This window comes from Formica exsecta, unplaced genomic scaffold (genome assembly GCF_003651465.1).
Source record: "Formica exsecta isolate Colony F162 unplaced genomic scaffold, ASM365146v1 scaffold94, whole genome shotgun sequence".
In the NCBI taxonomy this organism is placed as follows: Eukaryota; Metazoa; Arthropoda; class Insecta; order Hymenoptera; family Formicidae; genus Formica; species Formica exsecta.
Window position 1 is genome coordinate 98,148 of NW_021853706.1, and position 14,649 is coordinate 112,796.

At 37.5% G+C, this 14,649-nt stretch overlaps 1 protein-coding gene across 1 annotated transcript; it reads left to right on the forward strand.

The window, feature by feature from the left end:
• The first annotated feature begins 825 nt into the window (after positions 1 to 825).
• On the forward strand, positions 826 to 3,518 carry LOC115245313. The gene is made up of 3 exons (XM_029823575.1): positions 826 to 2,022; positions 3,054 to 3,130; positions 3,494 to 3,518. Exons 1-3 carry the CDS (start codon positions 826 to 828, stop codon positions 3,516 to 3,518), a joined length of 1,299 nt encoding a protein of 432 aa, XP_029679435.1.
• The last annotated feature ends 11,131 nt before the right edge of the window (positions 3,519 to 14,649 follow it).

Below are 14,649 nucleotides of genomic sequence, written 5' to 3' on the forward strand. Positions count from 1 at the left end.
TACCTTATTTATGTAATAATCATTATCCATGGCTACAGTAACATTGCCTTTGTCAGCATGTGTAAATAGGATGTTTGGATTGCGGTGACAAAACTCCATTGTGGATTTACACATGCAATGCAATTTATCTTGTATCCAGTTTTTTTCCTCTTTAAAAATCGAAAGAGATCTCAATAACATGTTAAGAGATTGGTTAAAGAAGGATTACATTTCCAAGAAGGATTATTATTGTCTTCGATCTAGTGATTCTCTCTTGCCCAAAGCATATGGCCTACCAAAAATCCACAAAGAAAATATTCCTTTCAGAGTTATCGTTTCCTCGATCAACACTGCCTTATACTCTATTGCTAATTACATGCATAAATTATTATCATCAAGTATCCCTCGAGCCAAGAGCCATGTGAACAATAGTTTTGAGCTGTGCAACACACTAAGTGGAAAAACATTGGGACGTTGTAGTCTCTTTGGATGTAATATCACTTTTTACCAACATTCCTTCAGATCTTGCAATCGATAGCATTAACAGCAGATGGTATCACATTGAAACACACACCATGATCCCTAAGAACGATTCTATTTCAGCTATTAAATTCATACTATCCTCCACATATTTCACATTTAATAACAATATTTACAAACAAACATATGAGACCCCTATGGTAATAATCATTATCCATGGCTACAGTAACATTGCCTTTGTCAGCATGTGTAAATAGGATGTTTGGATTGCGGTGACAAAATTCCATTGTGGATTTACACATGCAATGCAATTTATCCATCATAAAAAAGAACCCCTCTTTAAAAATCGAAAGAGATCTCAATAACATGTTAAGAGATTGGTTAAAGAAGGATTACATTTCCAAGAAGGATTATTATTGTCTTCGATCTAGTGATTCTCTCTTGCCCAAAGCATATGGCCTACCAAAAATCCACAAAGAAAATATTCCTTTCAGAGTTATCGTTTCCTCGATCAACACTGCCTTATACTCTATTGCTAATTACATGCATAAATTATTATCATCAAGTATCCCTCGAGCCAAGAGCCATGTGAACAATAGTTTTGAGCTGTGCAACACACTAAGTGGAAAAACATTGGGACAGTCGGACGTTGTCGTCTCTTTGAATGTAATATCACTTTTTACCAACATACCTTCAGATCTTGCAATCGATAGCATTAACAGCAGATGGTATCACATTGAAACACACACCATGATCCCTAAGAACGATTTTATTTCAGCTATTAAATTCATACTATCCTCCACATATTTCACATTTAATGACAATATTTACAAACAAACATATGAGACCCCTATGAGTTCTCCACTATCTCCGATAATAGCTAATCTAGTAATCCAAGATGTGGAAGAATCAATTCTTAACACATTGGATACGAATTTACCATTTTATTACCGTTATGTTGACGATAAAATATTAGCTGCACCGGATAATAGGGTCATAAACATCCTGAATAAGTTCAATGACTATCATAAAAGATTGCAGTTTACGGTGAAATACGAGGTTGACCGAAGCATCAGCTTTTTAGATTTGTCAATTAAGATTATTGATAATTCCGTTTACATTGATTGGTTTCACAAAAAAACATTCTCAGGGAGAATGTTATCGTATTTCTCGAATCATCCTAAGTGTCATAAAATAGGAACCATTTACAGTTTAGTTGATAGAGTTATGCTTTTGTCTCATCCTCAATTCCATAAGAAGAATTTAGAAATTAGTATCAAGATACTGTTGAACAATGGCTATCCCCTCCGTTTCATCTTTAACACAATTAATCGCAGAATAAGAACTCTCATTAACAAGACAACAAATTTAACGAACAATAATACAAAGAAAGAAGAAAATAAGAAAAATTATTTTGTGATCCCATATATTAACAACATTTCAGAATTAGTTGCATCTGCGATTAAAAAATCGAAATTTGTAGTGGGATACCGTTGTCTCAATAAACTTGATAAAATGATTAAAGTACAAAAAGACAAAAATAAACATCCATCTAACACCAATGTAATTTATAAAATAAACTGTAATAATTGCGATGCTTCATATGGGGTGACACCCGTTTGGACACGGAACGATTGGACACCGCTCAATTGGACACGTAGTATTGGACACGGAACGATTGGACACAGAATTATTGGACACCGCACGATTGGACACCGCACGATTGGACACCGCACGATTGGACACCGCACGATTGGACACCGCACGATTGGACACCGCACGATTGGACACCGCACGATTGGACACCGCACGATTGGACACCGCACGATTGGACACCGCACGATTGGACACCGCACGATTGGACACCGCACGATTGGACACCGCACGATTGGACACCGCACGATTGGACACCGCACGATTGGACACCGCACGATTGGACACCGCACGATTGGACACCGCACGATTGGACACCGCACGATTGGACACCGCACGATTGGACACCGCACGATTGGACACCGCACGATTGGACACCGCACGATGTGCGGTGTCCAATAATTCTGTGTCCAATCGTGCAGTGTCCAATCGTGCAGTGTGCGTGTCCAATTGTGCGGTGTCCAATAATTCTGTGTCCAATCGTGCAGTGTCCAATTGTTCCGTGTCCGATACTACGTGTCCAATCAAGCGGTGTCCAATCATTCCGTGTCCAAACGGGATACGCCCCTTCATATGTACGACGAACAAAGAGACAGTTGAGCACTAGACTCAAGGAACATATAAATAACATAAAACTCGACTCTTCAAGACATTCGGTTATCTCAGAACACATTTTAAACTTACAACACACATTTAATTGGGATAAAGCAAGAATTCTAGATATTGAAAATAGTTTCAATAAAAGACTTATTTCGGAAATGATTCACATTAAAAAACAAAAATTCGGAATCAATTCTAATACCGACACCGAATTACTTGACAGTGCATATTTCGATATTCTCGAAGAATTATCGAACATATAACGTCCGACATTGTTTTCAGCGCCGCTCTTTTACTTTTTGTTTATATCCACTCAACATCTTATTGACACTCACTAACAGTCACGATTTAGACTCGACAACAACAAGAAGCAAGACAATACATGTAAGACATCCTCGGGATTGATTGACATAGGGTTGTAAGTAAAAATATTAACCAATTAGTGTTTGCCTAAATTAATAGCTGGTAACATCAACCTTTTTATTTTGTTTTTTAACAGTATAAGACCGGAAACACAATTTTACGACTATAACTGACAATTTAAAAGCTAACTTCTCGCCTTTCAACGACGAATTTATCTTCAATAGTTTTAATTGTCGCTAATCAGTTTTATTAATTTTTAACCTCTGACCAAACTCTTACATTTTGTCACAGCTTCTTCTTAGTGTTTTATTTAAGTATTTATTTCTATATGTTTATTTTAAATTGACATGATTACTTCAAAGGAGTGTGTTAACCTTCACATATTTTATTAAGAATTTATTTATGTTTATATTTTTAGCGTTATACTGAAGAAGACTAAGTAAAGTCGAAACGTTTATTTGAATTAAATACATTTAATTAAAGAAAATTATCTTGTATTTACAAGTTTTTTATTATTGACATCTTTAATTTAGCTGGTATAGTTGGTCCATTATTTATTTATTTTTCTTATTTATTACTTTTATATTGTATTAACCAGTCAGAACCCTTATGTTAACGATAAAACTTTGCCGCACTACTATGACTGATGTCCCCCGTATTAATATAACACCCGCGACAAATAAACACACACACATTCACCCATACCAAATTGACTATTAACGTTTACCATTTTTTATGTATACTAACGTAATTTAATTTAAACATGAATAAAGTCGTATTTTATTAATTTAAATCATATTAAATCTTTATTAACCCCCTCTCATTCCCAGAAGATCGCATTTGGTCCCATTCCGCGTAAAAGAGATTAAATTCTCTTGCCAAAATTGGTATAAAAAAAACAAATAATTGTTTTAAAAAATACATTGTAAATAATTACATACTTTTTCTTAAAAACAATTTTTTTTATACTGATTGATTTGTCTCATTATTCTGTACATAAAAGTATTACGGTAAGATTATCGAAAACTAAATATTTTACGAGATATTTTATTTTTTATATCAAAATATGTGTCAGATTAAAATATAAAATAACTCAAAAAGTACTCAATGAAAAAATACTTTATTGATTACTTCAAAGGAGTGTGTTAACCTTCACATATTTTACTAAGAATTTATTTATGTTTATATTTTTAGCGTTATACTGAAGAAGACTAAGTAAAGTCGAAACGTTTATTTGAATTAAATACATTTAATTAAAGAAAATTATCTTGTATTCACAAGTTTTTTATTATTGACATCTTTAATTTAGCTCGTATAGTTGGTCCATTATTTATTTATTTTTCTTATTTATTACTTTTATATTGTATTAACCAGTCAGAACCCTTATGTTAACGATAAAACTTTGCCGCACTACTATGACTGATGTCCCCCGTATTAATATAACACCCGCGACAAATAAACACACACACATTCACCCATACCAAATTGACTATTAACGTTTACCATTTTTTATGTATACTAACGTAATTTAATTTAAACATGAATAAAGTCGTATTTTATTAATTTAAATCATATTAAATCTTTATTAACCCCCTCTCATTCCCAGAAGATCGCATTTGGTCCCATTCCGCGTAAAAGAGATTAAATTCTCTTGCCAAAATTGGTATAAAAAAAACAAATAATTGTTTTAAAAAATACATTGTAAATAATTACATACTTTTTCTTAAAAACAATTTTTTTTATACTGATTGATTTGTCTCATTATTCTGAACATAAAAGTATTACGTTAAAATTATCGAAAAATAAATATTTTACGAGATATTTTATCTTTTATATCAAAATATGTCAGATTAAGATATAAAATAACTCAAAAAGTACTTAATGAAAAAATACTTTATTATAGTGTTTTGAAAAGCTCTCGAGATAAGCTACAAGAATATGTAATAAAAAAGGGGGGTTCCATTTAAGAAAACGTCGATCACATTGATCTCACCTTGAAAAGGTCACTCAAGGTCAAATCCATATTTTTGTCATGTGGCCCCCTCCGAACCCTACAACTTTTGTTTGAAACATTTTTTTCGATAAAGTTTACTTTCCGAGATATTTTACAGTTTCAAGTTAAAAAACTCACCCTGTATATATACAGGGTGTTCTAAAACTACCGTACTTCCTCTTAATGGATTTCTTAGAACATTTCAAGACGAAAATCCTAATACAAATATGTCGAGACTATAATAGTTTTTAAACAGGAATCGATTATATTTTACGAATGACAGCTGAAATTTCGCGCGCTCAGGCATGGCGAAATAACATGTGAAAAAAGTGCTCTATGAATGGGGCGCTCTTTTTATGATATTATGATTATCGTATAGATTTACAATAGCATTTGTTGGTGATTATGATTGAAAGGGCGAAGGGCCAGTGAATAATGCGTTGTTACGATGCGATTCTCTTTACTTTATTACAGTGCGACCGACTTGTTCGACTAGACGACGACGACTAAAGGATGTGTGTGCGGAAGAGAGCGACCAAATATACATATACCATATGCGAAACAAAAAGCGTATCCGGTGGTTCTTCTTCTCGAGACCTTCTTGTCTCGATTTCTCCAGCGTAGTCGGCATCTGCAAAGCCTATCAACTGAGATCTGCTCTGTAAGTTATACCGAAACGCGTGGTGCCTTTCAAGTATTTGAAAATGCGCTTGATCGCTTGCCAATGACTTTCATCAGGATTTGCAAGATATTTGCTAACATTATTAACAGCGTAAGCCAATTCTGGACGCGTCATCACCGCCAAAAACATGAGTGAGCCAACAGCTTCACGAAAGGGAACTGCTAAACAAATGTTTGTGTCTTCCGCCGGTTTCAGACAGACATGAACATCAGCTGGGACACTCACAGGCTTGGCCTCGCTCATTTTGAATCTATCTAAGATCTGAAGCGCGTAGGCTTCTTGATGGATAAACATTGTCTTATTAGCTTTATCTCTTTCTATTTGTACTCCTACAAAACTTCTGCCGTTTCCTATCGTTATTTCGAATTCATCACTCAATTTGTCCAATATTGTCTCTAAAACAGTCTTATTTTCCGAAGCAATCAGTCCATCATCTATGAATAACGCTAAGTACACTACACTGTTCTCGACTTGACCTAGAAAAATACACGGATCGGAATTGCACTGTTTAAAACCAAATTGTGCAAGAAAGTGCGTGAACTTGTCGTTCCAGCACCGAGGTGCTTGCTTTAAGCCGTACAACGATTTCTGTAACAAACAGACAACGTCACTTTTGTCACCGTCGACATCCAGACCTTCTGGCACCTCCATAAAAATCTCTTTGTCAAGATCACCGTGAAGAAAAGTGGTCTTAACGTCGAACTGCGACATCTCCAGATCTCGCTGTGTCACCATGGTTAGAAAGACTCGTAAGGAATCGTAACGAACGACTGGTGAGAAGGTTTTTGAATAATCCACTCCCTCCCGCTGGCGGAATCCTCTCGCACACAATCGCGCTTTGTAGCGACAGATGTTTCTTGTGATGTCGTACAGAATTTTGAACACGTATTTAGAATCAATGGGTGTCTTGATGCCCCTTCGCGGCAACAGAATCCACGTTCCGTTCTTCTGATGTGCTTCCAGCTCTTCAGCAACGGCTCGCGACCATTTGTCGCCGTCTGATCCGCTTGTAGTTTTTTTGAAGGTTTTAAGAATATGTTCCGCCACGTTGACTTCGAACCTGGGGGGTGGTTTGATGCTGCTCCTGTCTCTTAAATTTAGACGTTGAGTCGTAAGTGTTCTTCGTTGATTTACCACTGATTGACCTTCTTGACCAACTGTATCCTGCTCTCCAGCAATGACTCTGCTTGGCACATTTTGTATGTTTTTGTCTTGCTCTTCTAAACCTTGCACGTCTCTGGAATTTGCCTGGAACTTCAGATCTTCTTCCTCTCCTTCTTCAGATGTGTTTTCGAACTCCATTGTGGTTGAATTCTCTTCATCGAACTTAACGTGTTTCGAAACTAACACTGTCCTTTTCTGTGGATAATAAATACGGTAATTTGACGAATCGCCTTCGTATCCCACTAAGATTCCTTTTTCAGCTTTGGAGTCGAATTTCCCTCGAAACTGCTTGTCTACGTAAGTATACACATCTGATCCGAAAACACGCAAATGTGCTACGTCAAGTTTGTTGCCATGCCAGACTTCGTAAGGGGTTGCCAGAGTATTGCTGGTCGAAGAGGTTCTGTTCAGAACGTAAACGGCAGTGTTCACTGCCTCAGCCCAAAGCATCTTTGGCAAACTTTTTGCCTCAAGCATCATCCTGGCGTTCTCGACGATGGTGCGATCCTCTCTTTCGGCTGTCGTAACCCGACCAATCTCTAAATATAGTAAAAGATAAAACAATAAAGTAAAACAGAAAAGATTAAGAAAGAGCTGAGTAAAGCAATGCATTAAAATTAGAAAAAAGATCAAGGAAAGATAATTAGGAGAGAGTAAAGTAACAAAAGATTATTAATAAAATAAAAGTAAGATACGTGACTAAAGAGAAGGAAGTCACGGTCAAGTTCTCGGAAGCTGAGTAAGCAGCTGACGAGACAGCTGACGAGCGGAGCACGAGACATGCTCCGGTCAGGGACACCACACTCCTCCCAAATCAACGACCTAATTAATTAAGATATATAATAAGCGCGAGATGCACCGACGCTCGCTACTCGCTCACTACTCGCTCGCATATATCGATAGTATCGAAGTACCGTACGTATCGCGCCCGACTATTATAATCGCGACTAAGTGATAGTGTACAAGAATCTGTGAAATATATCAATTTATACCTAACGTTCGGGAGTGTCTTATTTCGAGCGTGGATCCTAATCCTTTGGGCGTATAAATCCCTAAAGACCTCTTCCTTAGCGGCTAGAGGCACAACACGCCTCTGGCATATATTTTTTAACACACATGCAAATTGCATCTAGTGTGAAATAACAGCCAGCTCACGAATTGAACACCTCTGGCATATATTTTTTAACCAAAGCGAACATGCAAAACGCATTTGGTGTCAAATATTCTTAAAACAACCAGCTCACGAACTGACCGCCTCTGGCATATATTTTTTAACACACACGCAAATCGCATCTAGTGTGAAATAACAACCAGCTCACGAATTGATCGCCTCTGGCATATATTTTTTAACACACATGCAAATCGCATCTAGTGTGAAATAACAACCAGCTCACGAATTGATCGCCTCTGGCATATATTTTTTAACACACATGCAAATCGCATCTAGTGTGAAATAACAACCAGCTCACGAATTGATCGCCTCTGGCATATATTTTTTAACACACATGCAAATCGCATCTAGTGTGAAATAACAACCAGCTCACGAATTGATCGCCTCTGGCATATATTTTTTAACACACATGCAAATCGCATCTAGTGTGAAATAACAACCAGCTCACGAATTGATCGCCTCTGGCATATATTTTTTAACACACATGCAAATCGCATCTAGTGTGAAATAACAACCAGCTCACGAATTGATCGCCTCTGGCATATATTTTTTAACACACATGCAAATCGCATCTAGTGTGAAATAACAACCAGCTCACGAATTGATCGCCTCTGGCATATATTTTTTAACACACATGCAAATCGCATCTAGTGTGAAATAACAACCAGCTCACGAATTGATCGCCTCTGGCATATATTTTTTAACACACATGCAAATCGCATCTAGTGTGAAATAACAACCAGCTCACGAATTGATCGCCTCTGGCATATATTTTTTAACACACATGCAAATCGCATCTAGTGTGAAATAACAACCAGCTCACGAATTGATCGCCTCTGGCATATATTTTTTAACACACATGCAAATCGCATCTAGTGTGAAATAACAACCAGCTCACGAATTGATCGCCTCTGGCATATATTTTTTAACACACATGCAAATCGCATCTAGTGTGAAATAACAACCAGCTCACGAATTGATCGCCTCTGGCATATATTTTTTAACACACATGCAAATCGCATCTAGTGTGAAATAACAACCAGCTCACGAATTGATCGCCTCTGGCATATATTTTTTAACACACATGCAAATCGCATCTAGTGTGAAATAACAACCAGCTCACGAATTGATCGCCTCTGGCATATATTTTTTAACACACATGCAAATCGCATCTAGTGTGAAATAACAACCAGCTCACGAATTGATCGCCTCTGGCATATATTTTTTAACACACATGCAAATCGCATCTAGTGTGAAATAACAACCAGCTCACGAATTGATCGCCTCTGGCATATATTTTTTAACACACATGCAAATCGCATCTAGTGTGAAATAACAACCAGCTCACGAATTGATCGCCTCTGGCATATATTTTTTAACACACATGCAAATCGCATCTAGTGTGAAATAACAACCAGCTCACGAATTGATCGCCTCTGGCATATATTTTTTAACACACATGCAAATCGCATCTAGTGTGAAATAACAACCAGCTCACGAATTGATCGCCTCTGGCATATATTTTTTAACACACATGCAAATCGCATCTAGTGTGAAATAACAACCAGCTCACGAATTGATCGCCTCTGGCATATATTTTTTAACACACATGCAAATCGCATCTAGTGTGAAATAACAACCAGCTCACGAATTGATCGCCTCTGGCATATATTTTTTAACACACATGCAAATCGCATCTAGTGTGAAATAACAACCAGCTCACGAATTGATCGCCTCTGGCATATATTTTTTAACACACATGCAAATCGCATCTAGTGTGAAATAACAACCAGCTCACGAATTGATCGCCTCTGGCATATATTTTTTAACACACATGCAAATCGCATCTAGTGTGAAATAACAACCAGCTCACGAATTGATCGCCTCTGGCATATATTTTTTAACACACATGCAAATCGCATCTAGTGTGAAATAACAACCAGCTCACGAATTGATCGCCTCTGGCATATATTTTTTAACACACATGCAAATCGCATCTAGTGTGAAATAACAACCAGCTCACGAATTGATCGCCTCTGGCATATATTTTTTAACACACATGCAAATCGCATCTAGTGTGAAATAACAACCAGCTCACGAATTGATCGCCTCTGGCATATATTTTTTAACACACATGCAAATCGCATCTAGTGTGAAATAACAACCAGCTCACGAATTGATCGCCTCTGGCATATATTTTTTAACACACATGCAAATCGCATCTAGTGTGAAATAACAACCAGCTCACGAATTGATCGCCTCTGGCATATATTTTTTAACACACATGCAAATCGCATCTAGTGTGAAATAACAACCAGCTCACGAATTGATCGCCTCTGGCATATATTTTTTAACACACATGCAAATCGCATCTAGTGTGAAATAACAACCAGCTCACGAATTGATCGCCTCTGGCATATATTTTTTAACACACATGCAAATCGCATCTAGTGTGAAATAACAACCAGCTCACGAATTGATCGCCTCTGGCATATATTTTTTAACACACATGCAAATCGCATCTAGTGTGAAATAACAACCAGCTCACGAATTGATCGCCTCTGGCATATATTTTTTAACACACATGCAAATCGCATCTAGTGTGAAATAACAACCAGCTCACGAATTGATCGCCTCTGGCATATATTTTTTAACACACATACAAATGGCATCTAGTGTGAAATAACAACCAGCTCACGAATTGATCGCCTCTGGCATATATTTTTTAACACACATGCAAATCGCATCTAGTGTGAAATAACAACCAGCTCACGAATTGATCGCCTCTGGCATATATTTTTTAACACACATGCAAATCGCATCTAGTGTGAAATAACAACCAGCTCACGAATTGATCGCCTCTGGCATATATTTTTTAACACACATGCAAATCGCATCTAGTGTGAAATAACAACCAGCTCACGAATTGATCGCCTCTGGCATATATTTTTTAACACACATGCAAATCGCATCTAGTGTGAAATAACAACCAGCTCACGAATTGATCGCCTCTGGCATATATTTTTTAACACACATGCAAATCGCATCTAGTGTGAAATAACAACCAGCTCACGAATTGATCGCCTCTGGCATATATTTTTTAACACACATGCAAATCGCATCTAGTGTGAAATAACAACCAGCTCACGAATTGATCGCCTCTGGCATATATTTTTTAACACACATGCAAATCGCATCTAGTGTGAAATAACAACCAGCTCACGAATTGATCGCCTCTGGCATATATTTTTTAACACACATGCAAATCGCATCTAGTGTGAAATAACAACCAGCTCACGAATTGATCGCCTCTGGCATATATTTTTTAACACACATGCAAATCGCATCTAGTGTGAAATAACAACCAGCTCACGAATTGATCGCCTCTGGCATATATTTTTTAACACACATGCAAATCGCATCTAGTGTGAAATAACAACCAGCTCACGAATTGATCGCCTCTGGCATATATTTTTTAACACACATGCAAATCGCATCTAGTGTGAAATAACAACCAGCTCACGAATTGATCGCCTCTGGCATATATTTTTTAACACACATGCAAATCGCATCTAGTGTGAAATAACAACCAGCTCACGAATTGATCGCCTCTGGCATATATTTTTTAACACACATGCAAATCGCATCTAGTGTGAAATAACAACCAGCTCACGAATTGATCGCCTCTGGCATATATTTTTTAACACACATGCAAATCGCATCTAGTGTGAAATAACAACCAGCTCACGAATTGATCGCCTCTGGCATATATTTTTTAACACACATGCAAATCGCATCTAGTGTGAAATAACAACCAGCTCACGAATTGATCGCCTCTGGCATATATTTTTTAACACACATGCAAATCGCATCTAGTGTGAAATAACAACCAGCTCACGAATTGATCGCCTCTGGCATATATTTTTTAACACACATGCAAATCGCATCTAGTGTGAAATAACAACCAGCTCACGAATTGATCGCCTCTGGCATATATTTTTTAACACACATGCAAATCGCATCTAGTGTGAAATAACAACCAGCTCACGAATTGATCGCCTCTGGCATATATTTTTTAACACACATGCAAATCGCATCTAGTGTGAAATAACAACCAGCTCACGAATTGATCGCCTCTGGCATATATTTTTTAACACACATGCAAATCGCATCTAGTGTGAAATAACAACCAGCTCACGAATTGATCGCCTCTGGCATATATTTTTTAACACACATGCAAATCGCATCTAGTGTGAAATAACAACCAGCTCACGAATTGATCGCCTCTGGCATATATTTTTTAACACACATGCAAATCGCATCTAGTGTGAAATAACAACCAGCTCACGAATTGATCGCCTCTGGCATATATTTTTTAACACACATGCAAATCGCATCTAGTGTGAAATAACAACCAGCTCACGAATTGATCGCCTCTGGCATATATTTTTTAACACACATGCAAATCGCATCTAGTGTGAAATAACAACCAGCTCACGAATTGATCGCCTCTGGCATATATTTTTTAACACACATGCAAATCGCATCTAGTGTGAAATAACAACCAGCTCACGAATTGATCGCCTCTGGCATATATTTTTTAACACACATGCAAATCGCATCTAGTGTGAAATAACAACCAGCTCACGAATTGATCGCCTCTGGCATATATTTTTTAACACACATGCAAATCGCATCTAGTGTGAAATAACAACCAGCTCACGAATTGATCGCCTCTGGCATATATTTTTTAACACACATGCAAATCGCATCTAGTGTGAAATAACAACCAGCTCACGAATTGATCGCCTCTGGCATATATTTTTTAACACACATGCAAATCGCATCTAGTGTGAAATAACAACCAGCTCACGAATTGATCGCCTCTGGCATATATTTTTTAACACACATGCAAATCGCATCTAGTGTGAAATAACAACCAGCTCACGAATTGATCGCCTCTGGCATATATTTTTTAACACACATGCAAATCGCATCTAGTGTGAAATAACAACCAGCTCACGAATTGATCGCCTCTGGCATATATTTTTTAACACACATGCAAATCGCATCTAGTGTGAAATAACAACCAGCTCACGAATTGATCGCCTCTGGCATATATTTTTTAACACACATGCAAATCGCATCTAGTGTGAAATAACAACCAGCTCACGAATTGATCGCCTCTGGCATATATTTTTTAACACACATGCAAATCGCATCTAGTGTGAAATAACAACCAGCTCACGAATTGATCGCCTCTGGCATATATTTTTTAACACACATGCAAATCGCATCTAGTGTGAAATAACAACCAGCTCACGAATTGATCGCCTCTGGCATATATTTTTTAACACACATGCAAATCGCATCTAGTGTGAAATAACAACCAGCTCACGAATTGATCGCCTCTGGCATATATTTTTTAACACACATGCAAATCGCATCTAGTGTGAAATAACAACCAGCTCACGAATTGATCGCCTCTGGCATATATTTTTTAACACACATGCAAATCGCATCTAGTGTGAAATAACAACCAGCTCACGAATTGATCGCCTCTGGCATATATTTTTTAACACACATGCAAATCGCATCTAGTGTGAAATAACAACCAGCTCACGAATTGATCGCCTCTGGCATATATTTTTTAACACACATGCAAATCGCATCTAGTGTGAAATAACAACCAGCTCACGAATTGATCGCCTCTGGCATATATTTTTTAACACACATGCAAATCGCATCTAGTGTGAAATAACAACCAGCTCACGAATTGATCGCCTCTGGCATATATTTTTTAACACACATGCAAATCGCATCTAGTGTGAAATAACAACCAGCTCACGAATTGATCGCCTCTGGCATATATTTTTTAACACACATGCAAATCGCATCTAGTGTGAAATAACAACCAGCTCACGAATTGATCGCCTCTGGCATATATTTTTTAACACACATGCAAATCGCATCTAGTGTGAAATAACAACCAGCTCACGAATTGATCGCCTCTGGCATATATTTTTTAACACACATGCAAATCGCATCTAGTGTGAAATAACAACCAGCTCACGAATTGATCGCCTCTGGCATATATTTTTTAACACACATGCAAATCGCATCTAGTGTGAAATAACAACCAGCTCACGAATTGATCGCCTCTGGCATATATTTTTTAACACACATGCAAATCGCATCTAGTGTGAAATAACAACCAGCTCACGAATTGATCGCCTCTGGCATATATTTTTTAACACACATGCAAATCGCATCTAGTGTGAAATAACAACCAGCTCACGAATTGATCGCCTCTGGCATATATTTTTTAACACACATGCAAATCGCATCTAGTGTGAAATAACAACCAGCTCACGAATTGATCGCCTCTGGCATATATTTTTTAACACACATGCAAATCGCATCTAGTGTGAAATAAGGAGATTAAAATTAGAAGAATACGATTACGAGATCATACACAAGGCCGGGACAGCGAACGCTGACGCGCTAAGTCGACACGTAGCGGATATCAACAGCATCGAGGAGGATGAGAGCACCGACACGAAG